At 42.0% G+C, this 18,158-nt stretch overlaps 1 protein-coding gene across 1 annotated transcript; it reads right to left on the bottom strand.

Annotated features, from left to right (window-relative positions):
- Nucleotides 1–878: 878 nt before the first annotated feature.
- Nucleotides 879–17,998, bottom strand: ube2h (ubiquitin-conjugating enzyme E2H (UBC8 homolog, yeast)). The gene is made up of 7 exons (XM_027179207.2): nt 17,735–17,998; nt 10,854–10,930; nt 9,613–9,687; nt 9,359–9,398; nt 7,313–7,365; nt 3,904–4,032; nt 879–3,549 (listed from the first exon to the last, which is right to left on the bottom strand). Exons 1-7 carry the CDS (start codon nt 17,785–17,787, stop codon nt 3,425–3,427), a joined length of 552 nt encoding a protein of 183 aa, XP_027035008.1. The 5' UTR covers nt 17,788–17,998; the 3' UTR covers nt 879–3,424.
- Nucleotides 17,999–18,158: the final 160 nt, after the last annotated feature.

The following is an 18,158-nucleotide window of genomic DNA, read 5'->3' as shown; positions in this document are numbered from 1 at the left end:
GCCCTTTGTTGGAATAAAAGCGATAACGTCTTCCCGCCACCTCTCTGGAAAAGTAAAATAATTAAATATATATCGATTCTGAGCCAAACAAATCGATCTCAAAATCGTTTTAAAAAGAATCGCGATAGTTTGGTGAATCGATTCTTTCTCCCACCCCTAGTATTTAGGATTGTACAGACCTCTCGAATCAGATCTGACAAACATATGATTTATAATCCCACTGTCAGTGTTTATAATGATTTATAATCTGACTGTCAGTGTTTATAATGATTTATAATCCCACTCAATGTTTATGATTTATAATCCCACTCAATGTTTATAATGATTTATAATCCCTCTGTGTTTATAATGATTTATAATCCCACTCTCAGTGTTTATAATGATTTATAATCCCACTCTCAGTGTTTATAATGATTTATAATCCCACTATCAGTGTTTATAATGATTTATAATCCCACTCTCAGTGTTTATAATGATTTATAATCCCACTATCAGTGTTTATAATGATTTATAATCCCTCTCAGTGTTTATAATGATTTATAATCCCACTCTCAGTGTTTATAATGATTTATAATCCCACACTGTGGTTAACTTTATGGTTAAGGCTGATTAGTGCACATGCAGCAACACCCTCACAAATGAAGTCTATAGTCTGACTACTGCACTGGTGCTGCTTAGTTTAGAATAAAGCTCATTCTAACCTTTAACCCATCGGGTTCTGGTCACCTGCCTGGCTCTGGCTCCTGTACGGTACCAAGCCTGACTGGACAAGAGAAACAAACCCAACATGATTATAAATGAGTAACTGCTTCTACACACTGTGGTGCTGTGGAGCAACACACTTTCCACTGATGCAGAGAAGGAGATAAGCTGCGATATGTATTTAATATTTTATTACAAAAGGTTATTACAGTTTATTGTACACAGCCTTTTAGGACGTTATCGTTCTATAGATAAGGAACACTCTATGACAGGCATGCCCACTTGACAATGCTAAGAAAATAATAATAAAAACGGTTAGAAATGAAAGGAAAAAGCTGTGAATTACTTTAATACACTGATTGCATTCATTAAAAACAGGCAGTAAAGAATATCCGACAGGGACGTAGAGTGGAAAGTGGGCTGAACTGAGAGCAGGCACACAGGATTGGAAAGACATTTTAAAGACAAAAAAAACCCACACAGAAATCTTGTTTAAATCTATCGTTAACTGAAATATTGGGCGGACGTTCAGACACAGACATTCACCAAGAAGAAAAGCTAGGTTTAATCGTACGCAAAAGGACCAGGGGACTTCCAGGCTTCGCTATGGACCTGAAAGTGCTCAGGGTTTAAGGAGAAAATATGCAAATTTAGGCCATGAGGGAAAACAAGATGTGTCTGAAGCTTTAGTCGACTGTTCTGCACTTACAAAACCACATCGCACTTTACGTCAAACTAAATAAAGGTGTGCATGCCTTTAATAAGTGTGTGTGTGTGTGTGTGTGTGTGTGGATTCCTGCAGCCCTGCAACAAACGAGTGTTCATTTCATCAACTAGACAAAAATATACATCAATAATAATAATAATAATCACTGAAAGTTATGAGTAATTCATCATTAGACCAACAGTGGAAGCACACAAACATATCAGGGTGTTGGCTTGTCCACACCAAAGCAAAGCAAAGCAAACAAAAACCCTGTCATGGTTTAAGTGTCTGTGCCGAAATCACGACACAGGCGGCGCACAGCCACAAAAACCAACAACAAAAATAAAACAACAACATGCATGTTCTCAAAGTGGGAAAATAATAAGCAGCACTTCTAAAGAAAACCTACAGAGATATACGCTAGCATCACCTCAGCATCTTCAACATAATGAACACTGCATTAAGGAGAGAAAATCCATACGTTTAAAAAGAGAACAAACAGAGAGAGAGAGAGAGAGGGGTTAGTGATGGCTTACACAAATGGGCTGATGATAGATGTTCTCCAGAGAAACGTCCATGTACGAGTTCTAAAGGCTCTGGTCTCGACCGAGGCGCACAAACTTTCGGTTGTTTGTGTGTCAGGATGCTATTCTGCAGGTGAAACACACTGTATTACGGTGTTACATCACTGTCTTGCTTCCTTTCCACATGTTTGTTTTTTTCCTTCAACAGTTTTTACCTCGTGGAAATAGACGAAAGTTCTGAGCAAATATGGGTCAGTGAGTGAGAGGAGCTCTGAGGGAACTCTCACCAGGACCTGATCTGATCAGGAGAACAACATTTACCCTACAGGGGGATTAACTGACATCCATCCTGTACCCTAGCGTCTATACCCCACTGTGTGAGTGTAGTCAGACAGGACTTACTGCACTCTGTTATAAAGAACATATACACACACACACGTCAGCTGTACAGCTTCTTGTTAGGTTCATTCATTCTCTACAAATGGAGCAGCTTCTTTTTAAAGCAGAAGCTGACCCACGCATCGGGCAGCGCGCCATCCAAAACAGGACACCAGCAAATAATAAGGAAGAGAAGACCACTTTATTTTACTTTTGGCAATAAGGGCTGTGTATTTACATGGTAACGTCACCGCACTAGTTTCAGTCCTAGCTCCAGGACACGGCACTCCGAGCGCTCTAACTGCACGACGTGGACCCACACGGCACTGCTGAAGCCCCTGGGGGTCGTCTCGGTTTACACAAACAACTCAAATGGAGGAAAATAAAATGTCAAGTTGCAATTGTCGCTTTAATCCCAATTAATGACAGAAATTAAAATAATAATTAAAAAAAAAAAAAAAAGCAACCTGAGAAACGATAAGGAAAGTGGACAACGTGCCACCTGAACAAGTCCGATCACACTGACCTAGTAAAGACCACGCCGCTTCTGTAGATCGGACTGTGGACTGGAATTTAATGACTTTTTTTTTTTGGTGATTATCTGCAGATAAATAAACGCACCCCCGCGCCGTTAGTGTGTGAGAGACGAGATGGTTTAGAGTGTCCAATCTGTGGGAGTGCAGAGACCACTTGTGCTCAGAGATTGTGCTGTGACACAGTTTCTAGTGACTGGTGTAGGCCAGACAACTGCTTTCTGATCTGTGTCTAATCTTGGAGAAGCATCTGAAACCCTCACCGATAAGTGAGCTCTGTCTGTAGTGCAGTGATAGTAATGTCATTATACATCTAAAGGGAAGGATTAGACAGCCACTGTTTGTGTGTTTGTGTGTGTGTGTGTGTGTGTGTGTGTGTGTGTGTGGTTTAGGTGTGGGGATGTCACATAAAGAGGGTAATCCTTATCAATGGTAGAGCCATAAAAATTCAGATTTTTAATAATAATAATAATAATCATAATAATAATATAAAAATTGTCTTGCTTAAATATGAGTTTTATAGTCTGCGTCTCATGTTTAGGAAATTATAGTCTCTGGAATAAAGAAGAGGTGCATGTTCACTACAACTCCATGTCCTGTGCCTCGTCTTCTGAGAAATCCGACATGGAGCTTTCTGACGAAGTGTCGCCCGCTCCCTCCTCCTGCTCCTTCAGAGCCTCCTCTGTTGCATATTTCTGAATGTATTCTGTAAGGAAGAGAGAACGAGGAGGTAAAACGAGCTGTACGGACAGGTCCTGGATCTGCTGCTAAGGGAATGAAGACCTTGTGATCACCTGGGAAGTTTCACTGGCACTCTGACCAATCAGCCTGCGCCCACAGACCACAACTGACTCGACTCTTAATTCTTACTGTATTATAAAGAAACACTAAACCTTCAGGGCCCTGATGAGATTATGGTGCCACCTTCTCACCCTCATGCCACCTGCTGGAGGTTCATTAGACTGCTGATTATCAGAACAGTGTGAGGTCCATCACTGCTGTAAGTACAGGGGTAAGGGGGGGGGGGTAACAGGGGGGTGGGCACGAGGCTGTCACTCACCTTTAATTTTCTGCTTGTACTCCTCTGGCCGGTGTAAGTACATGGCTGCAGCATCTCCATTCAGGGGGTCAATGGGGTTGGGGTATGCAAGGAGCTGTGGCAGAAATGACTCAAATATATTGGTGAGGTCTGTAGGGGTAAAAAAAAAAAAACAATGAAGAGATGTATTAGATAAACAGATAAAGACATCGCTAGACCCAAACCCACTGAAGCCAGTCAGGACACACAGAGACCTGGGGATGACCTTCACATGGTCCTGTAGGTTCAGGAGAACATGAAGGTAATCAGTCCTTATCTAACTGATGGTGATCTGGTGATCTACAGCTTCTAGACCAGGCTCTGCTTTTGGGGAAACACCAAACCCCTCCATATGATTCAGAAGGAAACTGCACACCTTGTTCTCAACCAGCCCTGAAGACCCCCCACACACACACACCCCCCTCTTTATCTCCCTCACTTCTTATGAGAATAGACACAGTTGATCATATGACTATAACGTGTTTTTCTACCATCTACAGTGATTACTGTACTAAAACTGTACACAAGACCTGGGCAAGTCTCTTCCCTTTGGTCCCTCAGTCCCTTCCTAAAGTACTGGAGCGTCCAGGCAAATTCTACTGTCGCTCTTTAATTGAAGACACTTGATGTTTGAGGTCAAAAGATGACAACACGCCCTGTTAATAGCTCAGAGTCCCGGGTTTCAGCTGCATGTGCTGTTACGGGTAAAGCAACATGAAGACCACGGAGCTGTGTACAGGTGTAAAGGGGGAAAGTCCGGGGACTTCCGGTTATGGCGCGCAGCTGGTACGGCGCAGGAGAAGGGCTCGCTGCTGGATATATTGGTAGGATAGTTAATATAAAGACAAATGTGACAAAATCGGGACACCAATCGAAGCCAGAGACACAAAGTGAGGAGGATAACCTAGCGCATGCTAGCAAACAGGTGGACGAGGTACAGAGCACGGCTAATACCGCTACAAACCACCACATCTTAGGTGCGATCCGCTCTCTGGGGACGGACTCCTCAAAACACACTACCGACATGGTGGATGCTATAAAAAGCATAACAACTGATTTAATTGATCATTTGAAAATAGGAGAAGCCAGGAGAGAATTGCACAAACTGAAGAAGACGTTTCAGCTCTCCAGAACTAAGTTAAAGAACTTGAACTTGAACATCGTCTCTGCACAATAAAGGACAAGATCTGGAGGACCGTGGAAGACCTGAGACTGATCCGTCTACCTGAAAAACCTGAGGGCTCGGACGTTTGCACTTTTCTTGTAAATTGTCTCCCTGATCTTCTGAGCAACACATTTAACTCTGAGCTTGTTATTGAGCGAGAACACCAGGTTGGACAAATGAACCCTAACCTCCTGACAGCTCTGTGACCGACTGTGATGAAGTTCTCGTGCTACAAGGATAAAGACAAGAGAGCAGCTAGAAGTCTAAAAGAACTAGGATATGAAGGAAAACCAATCAGCTTGTTCCTGGACCAATCCTCTGAGACCCACCAGGGACCGTGACAACCGGCACAACTCAGGGAAATGATGTACCCTGCCAACCTGATAGTTACACAAGCAGAACGACGCAGCATCTTTAAATCCGTTCCCGAGACAGAGGCCTTTATTCGGTCACTACGAACTACAGAATGATCACTGTGATGGAGAAATGTGACCAGGAGCCGAAGTCCTGACTGTAATGCTCAGTGAAGCGAAGGTAAAGCCTGATGAAATGGACTTTTACTCACAACCATGGAAGATTTGTGAAGATGTCTGCGATTTTAAACCCTCTTACTTTTGAGAATATCATTCCAAATGTTCTAAAGTAAAATGGGATTAATATGTTTATATACACACGAGCCATTATAGTGTAGTAATGGTAAAGGAGTGGAAGGTGAAATACAATAAGTAATAGTAATCTGTTTGGTCTAGTTAATAATTGGCAGCGAGCCCAGTGGGAGAACAATGACGGAAGGCTTGCGATGTTTGCTCCATCTGTAACTGAAGTGGGTACTTGGGGGTGTTTTGCTATTGGGATTTTATCTTTATTGTTATTATTATTACATTTATTTTTACTATATGCTTATTTTCGTTTGCGTACAGGACGAATTACAGGACGCATCTGTTATAAGACCATATTAGCACAATTACTAAGCGATGGCCAGGACAAGTCCACAATGCCTCTTTCACCTCTCCAGCTAGAGGAGTCATGATTCTTATTCATATATCAATCCTATTTCAGCTAAGAACACAACATATAGATCCGTCAGGGAGGTACGTAATAACGCTTGTGTTAAAGCCGAGCAGACCTTCTAATGACACGTCGTCCTATAGGCCAAGATCCTTAAGGTCTTGGGACACAAACATACTTTGCAAGGACTTCGCTATGAGAATTGTAACGTGCACCAATCAAAATGGGTTTGATCTTGGAAGACAGGCATGTAGGGTTATTACTATAGTGTATATAATAAGCAGAATGCTAAAAGACCATGCAGTCCTGTCATTGGATGCTGAAAAGATTCGGACTGGGAGATGGATATCGTTGATTTACAGATGAGATAGTAATATTTCTGACAAAGCTAGAGACTTCTATCTGGGCACTTACCAATACCCTAATAGAGTCTGAGGCATTTCCAGGTTATAAAATTAATTGATCAGTCAGTTACTTGGAGATAATGTTCCTCTTGAACTGTGTGTATTCTGTATATACCCCATGAATTTGGTGGTAAATGTAAGAACACGTAAACTAATAGATGTTAGTTTGCTACGGGACAAACGTGTCATTGTGTTAAAGTAGAAAGACGCTTAAAGACCCTCTGCATACCGATGGATCAAGGAAATGTCCTCAAACCTTGCTTTGGGAGAACTGACATTTCCTACCAAAGGGAAGTACACTTCTGTGGTCACGTGGACCTGACAGCACAATCACCTGGGACCTGAGCTTAAAGTTCTTACTGTATTATAAATATTATCACATTTAAGTGTATTTTATATAATCTATTTTTTTTTATTTTATGTTCCAATTGTAATTGTTCGTTTTGATATTTAATTTCCTGTAGGGTGTTTTTTTGTCTTGATGTGGGAAAAAACCTATCCATCAGGGAGACACGTGGAGACATTTGACATGTAAGACCACCTCCACAGGGCAGGAGATACAGAGTCACGGTGTAAACTCCTCATCAGCAGTAAGCAGATGGAGTCCAGACTCAACTCCACATGAGAGACGATCCACAACATTCCAGGAGCTGACATGAACCGCTAATAAATGGATAGAAAGCCCAAAGTGTGGAGGGAGACAGGATGTGAACACCATCCATAACACATGAGCTCACCTGTGAAACATGGTGGTGCTAGTGTCACAGCCCCTCCCCCCACATACACACACAGGTGTGTGTAAACTCATACATACCATAGAGAGCACTCCATGTCTGATTGATCACGTCTAAGCACACAGTCCCAGACCTACAGTGAAGACAAGACAGTTGTTCTGTATTAGACATTAAAGGTGATGGTTCCCCTGGCTGGAGAATACCACAGTGATGCTCCTCACATCATCTAGCATTCTGCAGTGACTGGTGTGGTGTGAATATTAATGACACTAGGTGTAGATAAAGAACAGAAGACCTGCTGTACTACAACGTTAGAGACCACACCACTGGTGAGTGAGGACTGGTTCCAACCAGAGCAGTTTATATTACAGCTTAATTAGATATAAACACAGCACAAGTGTGTGTGCTCACTGTGACTCCTGTAGTCCACTCACTCAGACCTCATCACCTCTTAGTATATATATCATACAGCTGCTCTCTCTCTCTCTCTCTCTCTCTCCCTCACTCCTAAATAATGATATCATGCATATATATATATAATAATAACTAATGAATCTCTTGTATCTATAACTATCTGATAAATAAATAATCGATATAGAGTAGAGAGAGAAAGGAAAGCAAACGAGCAAGAGAGAAGCGAGAGAGAGAGAGACAGATAAAAGGAAGAGGACGGCGAGAGAAGAACAAGAGAGAAAGAAAGAAGGAGAAAGTAGAAGATAGTAGAGAGAGCAGAGAGAAAAAGAAAGAAAGATGAGCGAGCAGTAGAAGAACGACAGAAAGAGAGAGAGAAAGAAGAGAAAGCGACGAGAGAGAATGACTAAGAAAGGGAGAGAGAGAGCAAAGGATGAAAGGAAGAATAGAGAGAAGAAAGAAACGACAGGATAAAGTAGAGAGGAGACAAGAATGCGAAGAAAGAGAGATACACTCAAGAGGGATAATGCACTAGCGAGAGAGAGAGAGAGAAAGAGAGAAGAAAGCAGAGAAATGAGCACGCACTAGAGATGAGAAGAGGAGAGAGAGCGATATAAAGAGAGAGAGCACACGAGAACGAACAGAAGAGGGAACAGAGAGAGAAAAGACAAGAAAGAAGGAGAAAGAGAGAGAGAGAGAAGGAGAAAGAGAGAGAGAAAAGAGAGGGAAGGAGGAAAGAGAGACGAGAGAGAGAAAGAAAGAAATAGCAGACGAGGACGAAAGAAGGAGAAGAGAAAGAAAGAGGAAGAGAAAGAAACGAAGGACGAGAGATGAGAACGAAAGATGAGAAAAAACAAGAGAGCGACACGCCCGAGAAGCTAAGAAGCGAAGAAAGAAAGAAGCAGAGAGAGAAAGGAGAGAAAGAAAGAGAAGAAGAAGAAAAAGAAAGAGAGAAGTAAAGAATGAGAAAGAGAAAGAAAGGTAGAAGAAAGATAGAGATATAAGAAAGAGCATAAAATGGCATAAAGGGAGATAAAGACAGGTAAATATCATAAAATGTCATAGTAAATTCAAATACAAAGTATATAACTGTATATACATAAACTCCCTCTCTCACTGTCTCTCCCTCCCTCCCTCTCTCACTGTCTCTCCCTCCCTCCCTCTCTCACTGTCTCTCCCTCCCTCCCTCTCTCACTGTCTCTCCCTCCCTCCCTCTCTCACTGTCTCTCCCTCCCTCCCTCTCTCTGAGGCCCACACGTTTAAAACACCACCTACAGTTAAGACCTCTCTTCGTCTCTCAGCACAATCCTACAGGGTGCCTATGGATCGAATAAACTGGTCCGAGTTTCTAATCAGATCAGGTTCCTCGCTGTAGCCTGTGGAAGTGTAGAAGTGACTATACAATGAGATCATCTAACAGTTCCAGGTTATTAATAGTTCCTAAGCTCTACTTTATGCAGAGTATAAAAACTACAGTACTCCCCAGCCACTATTACACCTGATACTTATACAGCTGACGCTTGGCATCATTAACTCCGACTGTAAAGGAACATTTGACTTCAGGTCCTTCACTGTCCTGTTCAGCAACACCCCTGGGTCTCTCTACATTACTGTACACTTCTATATTGATAGAAACATTCCCTTACAGATACTCTCATGACAGTAAGGACCTACTCACATCTCTTCTCCAACACACTCGACACATCTTTACTTACGCTTCATCGATGTTCGGATGAAAGATCTTATTCATGAATCCTGCAGAACACAGAACACAAAACACAACACAGCACATCTTGCAGCGGTTCCATGAACATCTCTCACATGGTTTAAACTCATTTAGAATCTCTCTCTCACACACTCGCGCTCACACACACTCGCGCACACACACACTCGCGCACACACACACTCGCGCACACACACACTCGCGCACACACACACTCGCGCACACACACACTCGCGCACACAGTACCTATAGATGGTGATTTGAACGGGTATTTGTCTGGGAGATCTACTCGCACCTTCCATACTCCTCCCTCATACGGTGCTGCAGTCAGGGGGAAATGATTAGCATCAGAATTAATAACACTCCAAAAACAGCTAAAGCAATTACGCTGCATCTGAGGCACAGCTACAACCTGTAATTCCCCAACAACAAACATGCACATCCACCTCGTCAACCTCAGCTAGGTGACCAGTGGCAGACTGGCTTTTTACATCACAGGGCAGGAGGGAGGATGGGGTAGGAGGATGGGGTGGTGGGGGGTGGCAGGGCAGGAGGGAGGATGGGGCAATGGGGAGTGGCAGGGCAGGAGGGAGGACAGGGCGATGGGGGGTGGAACGTCAGGAGGGAGAACAGGGTAGGAGGAGGATGGGGCGGTGGGGGTGGCACGTCAGGAGGGAGGACAGGGTAGGAGGAGGATGGGGTGGTGGGGGGTGGCAGGGCAGGAGGGAGGACAGGGTAGGAGGAGGATGGGGAGGTGGGGGGTGGCAGGGCAGGAGGGAAGACAGGGTGATGGGGGGGTGGCACGTCAGGAGGGAGGACAGGGTAGGAGGAGGATGGGGCAGTGGGGGGGGTGGCAGGGCAGGAGGGAGGATAGGGCGATGGGATGTGGCAGGGCAGGAGGGAGGACAGGGCGATGGGATGTGGCAGGGCAGGAGGGAGGACGGGGCGATGGGGGGTGGCAGGGCAGGAGGGAGGACAGGGTAGGAGGAGGATGGGGCAGTGGGGGGGTGGCAGGGCAGGAGGGAGGATAGGGCGATGGGATGTGGCAGGGCAGGAGGGAGGACAGGGCGATGGGATGTGGCAGGGCAGGAGGGAGGACGGGGCGATGGGGGGTGGCAGGGCAGGAGGGAGGACAGGGTAGGAGTAGGATGGGGCAGTGGGGGGGTGGCAGGGCAGGAGGGAGGATAAGGCAGGAGGAGCACAGGAGCAGAACTGATATTCCCAGCCTGACTGCCATAACAAAATGCTTTATGTATAATTTTAATGTAGGTTCTCGTGCTTTACTACTGATACACACAGCTGAGTCTGAACAGATCACAAACACTGCCATTAACTCCAAACTGGATCTGTATCAAGTCAAGGCATTGTATAACAAATGGCACTTATATTAAACATCAAGGTAACAATGTGCATAGGAGTCACTGAAGCTCAACATATTACACACAGATGTCTTACTTAGAAGGGGAAGAAAAAAAAAACAATCTTACTTCCTTGTGGTCCATAAAACTTCACCACAAATTCATTAAGTCCACTCAGAATGGTGACTTCATGCTTACTCTCAATGCTGGATGAAGCGGGTTAAGGTCAGTGCCCATTAGAGCAGGTGGAAACATCATGGGTACTTAGAATTCCTAAACATGAGGAACCAGAAACACTGCTGGCTTTTCCCTGGAACCTCTGAACCTGCAGATAAACCTGTTTGTTTTGCTCTACGTCATGTAAATCTCTCTCTTTACTGCATGTGCCATGTTGTCTGAATCCTGCAGTCGAAGCTCATTACCATATACGGGAATATGACAGAGCTTCTTTATGCAAATGAGCATTCTGGCCTTGTGGGCTTGTTCATCAATGGCCTGAGACCAGAAAATCTACCAAAGTCCATCTGTCGGTCTTCTGTGAAGCCGGGATGATTACTGGAGGCAGTGTTCTGCATTACCATGGTGACCTATGGAAATCTGACCACACCTTCATACCTTAGAGCTGTGGGTGTGACGCTCACTTGCCTTGCTGAGGTGCCAGTGTTTATTAGTATTGAAATAAAAAAAGGTGTGTGTGACTGATCCTGCAGAGGGATTAAATTAGTCATTATAGTGACAATTAGAGTTGGTGAAAGCCTCACACTGCCTTGTGGCTGCAGGCTTTGTAGGGGTCATGAACACAACCCATGACAAAGGGTTCAGATTTGAGAAAGAGAAGGAAAAATTAACTAGAGGTAAAGGAAAACCTGGAGCTGCTGTTAATTCATGTCTGACAAAAAAATGAGAGGTTTCATCACAGAGATGTCTGGGTCTGGGGCAGGACTGCTCTGATGCTCTTGATTAAATGTGTGATAGCACGTCTATGTAAATGCGGGTACTCAGTCTAATTCGGTCAGAGGGACCCTCACAGAGAAAGGTGAGAACAAGCAGGTCATGTGTCAGGACTATTACCTTTTAGTTTGGATACAAATTCCCTTTTCATGTTGGGATGGCTTCAGTAGAGGACAATTTATGCCAGATTTGGCAACCCATATAGGTCAGTGAAGTCCCGTGTGAGACACCAGGTGTTGAGAACACACACCTGAGGGACATGCTGGTGTTTTCTGACGTCACTGCATGTCCTGACTGAAACTCGAGCCTTGTGGTGTCACTCTAGACTGATAAAAAGGAGAAGGCTGGAATTTTATACTTCTAATAGGTGTACTGGAGCTGATGACTGGAGCTGTGTGAAGTCCCCTCCGGCTTTAAACTCTCTACAATCATCCCCAAGAAACCCTCCATTACTGGACTGAATGACTACAGGCCGGTCGCTCTGACATCTTGTTGTCATGAAGACCTTTGAACAGCTGGTTCTGTCCCACCTAAAGACTGTAACAGAACGGATGCTGGATCCCCTACAGTTTGCCTACAGAGCAAACAGACCATTGGACGACGCAGTCAACATCGGACTGCACTACATTCTGCAACACCTGGACTGCCCAGGGACATACGACAGTTCGGCTTCTAATACAATCATTTTGGAAATTTGCAGATGATACTATGCTCATCGGTCTCATCTGAGATGGCAATGAGTCTGCATACCGGCAGGAGGTGAAGCGGCTGGTGTCATGGTGCAGTCAGAACAGCCTAGAGCTAAACACCCTCAAAACTGTGGAGAGGACAGTGGACTTTAGGGAGGACCACTCAACATTACTCCCCCTCACAATATCCAACAGCCCGGTGTCATCTGTGAAGACCTTCAAGTTTCTGAGCACTAATGCCTCTTTTCCACCGGAAAGAACCGGGTGCTGGTTCAGAGCTAGCGCTAGTGCTGGTTCAAAGTTGGTTCCACTGGCAAACCTTCTAAGAGCTAGAGCTAGAGAGCCATCACAGCGCCGAGTGTGACGTCACTGTATACGTGTCACAGCAACGTTAGCGCAGCAGCGGCAAACACAAACAACAACAATGGCGGATGTTGCTTTACTGTTAATGCTCATGGCTTTGCGAACCTACATTAACATCCAAACGCGGCGAATAAAACGTGTACGTGCGGCTCCGTGTAATCTGTATAAACGGAGGTTGTAATCGATAAAGTACATAACGTTATTTTATCGTTAACACAGAATAACATTAGCCTTAGCATGTAGCTAGCTACTATCATGTGTGCTGATAATGCATCATATCGCGGTAAAGTAAAAGTGTATTAAACATTAGTATACTTAAGGTACATTATCAAATGCACTAACAGTAGCCCCGCCCACAGCTCTTGACACAAGTGGTTCTTAAGTCTAGACCAGCAACGTTTTGGTGCTACTTAAGAACCACTTTTCCTGGTTCGGAGCCGGTGCTTTGGCGGTCGAAACAGAAAGAACTAGTTCTAAATTAGGCTCTGGCTCCGAACCAGCACTCGAACTGCCGCGGTGGAAAAGGGGTATCCCATTTCCCAAGACCTGAAATGGGAGTGCAACATGAACTCCATCATCAAAAAGGTCCAGCAGTGAATGTAGTTTCTACATCAATTAAGGAAGTTTGGTCTGCCACAGGAGCTGTTGATGCTGTTCTACACTGCAGTCATTGAATCTGTCCTGTTCACATCCATCACCATCTGGTTTGGTGCAGCAACTAAACAGGACAGGAACAGACTACAACGTACAGTATAGTGTTATTTATGTGTGTGTATTGTATAGTATAGTGTTATTTATGTGTGTGTATTGTATAGTATAGTGTTATTTATGTGTGTATTGTATAGTATAGTGTTATTTATGTGTGTGTATTGTATAGTATAGTGTTATTTATGTGTGTATTGTATAGTATAGTGTTATTTATGTGTGTGTATTGTATAGTATAGTGTTGTTTATGTGTGTATTGTATAGTATAGTGTTGTTTATGTGTGTATTGTATAGTATAGTGTTGTTTATGTGTGTATTGTATAGTATAGTGTTGTTTATGTGTGTATTGTATAGTATAGTGTTATTTATGTGTGTGTATTGTATAGTATAGTGTTATTTATGTGTGTGTATTGTATAGTATAGTGTTATTTATGTGTGTGTATTGTATAGTATAGTGTTATTTATGTGTGTGTATTGTATAGTATAGTGTTATTTATGTGTGTGTATTGTATAGTATAGTGTTATTTATGTGTGTATTGTATAGTATAGTGTTATTTATGTGTGTATTGTATAGTGTTATTTATGTGTGTATTGTATAGTATAGTGTTATTTATGTGTGTATTGTATAGTATAGTGTTATTTGTGTGTGTGTATTGTATAGTATAGTGTTATTTATGTGTGTATTGTATAGTATAGTGTTATTTGTGTGTATTGTATAGTATAGTGTTATTTATGTGTGTATTGTATAGTATAGTGTTATTTGTGTGTATTGTATAGTATAGTGTTGTTTATGTCTGTATAGTATAGTGTTATTTATGTGTGTATTGTATAGTATAGTGTTATTTATGTGTGTGTATTGTATAGTATAGTGTTATTTATGTGTGTATTGTATAGTATAGTGTTATTTATGTGTGTATTGTATAGTATAGTGTTATTTATGTGTGTATTGTATAGTATAGTGTTATTTATGTGTGTATTGTATAGTATAGTGTTATTTATGTGTGTATTGTATAGTATAGTGTTATTTATGTGTGTATTGTATAGTATAGTGTTATTTATGTGTGTATTGTATAGTATAGTGTTATTTATGTGTGTATTGTATAGTATAGTGTTATTTATGTGTGTATTGTATAGTAGTGTTATTTATGTGTGTATTGTATAGTATAGTGTTATTTATGTGTGTATTGTATAGTATAGTGTTATTTATGTGTATTGTATAGTATAGTGTTATTTATGTGTGTATTGTATAGTATAGTGTTATTTATGTGTGTATTGTATAGTATAGTGTTATTTGTGTGTATTGTATAGTATAGTGTTATTTATGTGTGTATTGTATAGTATAGTGTTATTTATGTGTGTATTGTATAGTATAGTGTTATTTATGTGTGTATTGTATAGTATAGTGTTATTTATGTGTGTATTGTATAGTATAGTGTTATTTATGTGTGTATTGTATAGTATAGTGTTATTTATGTGTGTATTGTATAGTATAGTGTTATTTATGTGTGTATTGTATAGTATAGTGTTATTTGTGTGTATTGTATAGTATAGTGTTATTTGTGTGTATTGTATAGTATAGTGTTATTTATGTCTGTGTTGTATAGTATAGTGTTATTTATGTGTGTATTGTATAGTATAGTGTTATTTATGTGTGTATTGTATAGTATAGTGTTATTTATGTGTGTATTGTACAGTATAGTGTTATGTGTATTGTATAGTGTTATTTGTGTGTGTATTGTATAGTATAGTGTTATTTATGTGCATTGTACAGTATAGTGTTATGTGTATTGTATAGTATAGTGTTATTTGTGTGTGTATTGTATAGTATAGTGTTATTTGTGTGTATTGTATAGTAGTGTTATTTATGTGTGCATTGTATAGTATAGTGTTATTTATGTGTGTAATGTTGTACACACAGAGTGAGTATAATGTTGTGTGAGTGTGTATTGTATAGTATAGTGTGTGTGTGTGTATTGTGTAGTTTAATGTTGTGTGAGTGTGTATTGTATAGTATAGTGTGTGTGTGTGTATTGTGTAGTTTAATGTTGTGTGAGTGTGTATTGTGTAGTATAGTGTGTGAGTGAGTATTGTGTAGTATAGTGTGTGAGTGTGTATTGTGTAGTATAGTGTGTGAATGTGTATTGTGTAGTATAGTGTGTGAGTGTGTATTGTGTAGTATAGTGTGTGTGTGTATTGTGTAGTATAGTGTGTGTGTGTATTGTGTAGTATAGTGTGTGTGTGTGTATTGTGTAGTATAGTGTGTGTGAGTGTGTATTGTGTAGTATAGTGTGTGTGTGTGTGTATTGTGTAGTATAGTCTGTGTGAGTGTGTATTGTGTAGTATAGTGTGTGTGTGAGTGTGTATTGTGTAGTATAGTGTGTGTGTGTGTATTGTGTAGTATAGTGTGTGTGTGTGTATTGTGTAGTATAGTGTGTGTGTGTGTGTGTGTAGTATAGTGTGTGTGTGTAGTATAGTGTGTAGTATAGTGTGTGTGAGTGTGTATTGTGTAGTATAGTGTGTGTGAGTGTGTATTGTGTAGTATAGTGTGTGTGAGTGTGTATTGTGTAGTATAGTGTGTGTGAGTGTGTATTGTGTAGTATAGTGTGTGTGTGTGTGTGTGTGTGTGTATTGTGTAGTATAGTGAGTGTGTATTGTGTAGTATAGTGTGTGTGTGTGTGTGTATTGTGTAGTATAGTGTGTGTGAGTGTGTATTGTGTAGTATAGTGTGTGTGTGTGTATTGTGTAGTATAGTGTGTGTGTGTATTGTGTAGTATAGTGTGTGTGTGTGTTGTGTAGTATAGTGTGTGTGTGTGTGTGTGTGTGTATTGTGTAGTATAGTGTGTGTGTGAGTGTGTGTGTGTGTATTGTGTAGTATAGTGTGTGTGTGTGTGTATTGTGTAGTATAGTGTGTGTGTGTGTGTATTGTGTAGTATAGTGTGTGTGTGAGTGTGCACACACTGGGTTAATAAACCTGGTTGTGAGAAGTGAAGAATGGAGCGCAGTCATGCTCCCTGAGCCCGGAGTCCCTCCTCCTTCCGCTTCCGGGTGGTAACAGACTGACCAATCAGCGTGCGCGCTTGTCTGCCCCTCACACGAAAACACAAGTGTTGTTTGTGCCCGTTGTGTGTGTATAACACCGTGTAAAGCTCCTGCTGTTCTTTACTCTTCATCACTAAGTCACTAGGCCCTGACACCACAGCACACACAGACGCCCATGTCCGCCTGTTAGGGGCTCGTTCTCTGTACAACAGCGCAATAACGCTCCGTATGTGACCGTCCGCTAGAGACGTCACTACAGAAAAACAATCCGATTAATAGCAATAACAGGACTAACCCTAGTGTGGGGAATAAACCAGCTCGGGTATAACACACACTACACTATAAAATACCCCCAGGGTGAACAGGCACAACACACACACAGAAAACGGTGAAAACGAGTGTTACAGTCGGCGCTTCTCACCAAACATCACCGCCTGTAAACAGTACAGCTGTCACCTGCTTTATCGGTCACTGATTATCCGGACAACAGCACAGACTCGTACCTCTGTGCTGTAGTCAGGCCTCAGCTGCTCACTTAGCACGTTAGCTTCACCGTGTTAGCGCGTATACATATCTATGGTTAGCACGTTAGCTTCACCGTGTTAGCACGTTAGCTTCACCGTGTTAGCACGTTAGCTTTACCGTGTTAGCACGTTAGCTTTACCGTGTTAGCACGTTAGCTTTACCGTGTTAGCACGTTAGCTTTACCGTGGCTCGAGAGCTACACGCGTCTATGTTGTGTTTCATTAACACAGATAACACACAGATGTTAATGGTGTGTGTGTTGTGTACTTTTATCTGTTTGTGTCCAGGCTTTGGTCAACACTATGTATGAACACACACAAACACACACACTGCGGGACGGAAGTACGTAACTGCTAGCAGCTTGGCTAAATAACAGAGACGACAAAAAACCCTTGAAACACGTCGGGAACAAACAGCCATGACTTCACGAAGCACTTTAAAGCCAACAGACAGTGTTGCTGTGACTGTCAGCACGAATATTAACACTACATTGTACAGGCTAAAAATAAACAGACTGCTAATCTGTGGGCTGTAATCCTGCTGCTAGCTAGTTGTTGACAATACTGTGCTTTTAAAACGGTGTTTTTTTTTAACCTGCTATCCGTTTGTTGTATTGTTGTCATGTAAACAGACATTATTGGTAAAAGGCTGTGTAAAGTTCTTTTATATATAAACCTAGCTGTTAACACTAAGACATGTCGTTATATGCAGGTTTTTGTCCAATATAGTGAAGGATACAGTTTCACCACGTCGGTGTCCATTCTCCTTTTACCCGGACTGGGAGACGACATGTTTATAGCTCCGTGTGGAACGCTAATGTCTTCTCAATCGGATTGTCGTGCGCTTGACTTGTATCTAAACTGTAAAGTACTGTAGGTAAAAGCGCAGCTAATGAACTTGCACCTTGTTGTCGCACCGTTTCCCTCGGCTGCTTCGTCTTCTTTCTGCTTTGTTGTGCTCTATCCTGTATGTTCCCCCCTCCCACACTGATGGCGTCATATATAAGAGACGGACTGGAGTCCGAATCAGAATCAGAACCTCGTCTACTGTCAGTCAGACACTGTAGGGTTCACACACCAATCTGTCTTGGGTTGGACAGTAGTGGACGAGAAGGAGAAATAAATTAATAAATGAAGTAAATAAACAAAGAATTACAAAAAAC

Source organism: Tachysurus fulvidraco, chromosome 19 (genome assembly GCF_022655615.1).
Source record: "Tachysurus fulvidraco isolate hzauxx_2018 chromosome 19, HZAU_PFXX_2.0, whole genome shotgun sequence".
Classification (NCBI taxonomy): Eukaryota; Metazoa; Chordata; class Actinopteri; order Siluriformes; family Bagridae; genus Tachysurus; species Tachysurus fulvidraco.
The sequence above is the reverse complement of the archived record's forward strand: the minus strand, read 5'-3'. Positions and strand labels throughout refer to the sequence as shown.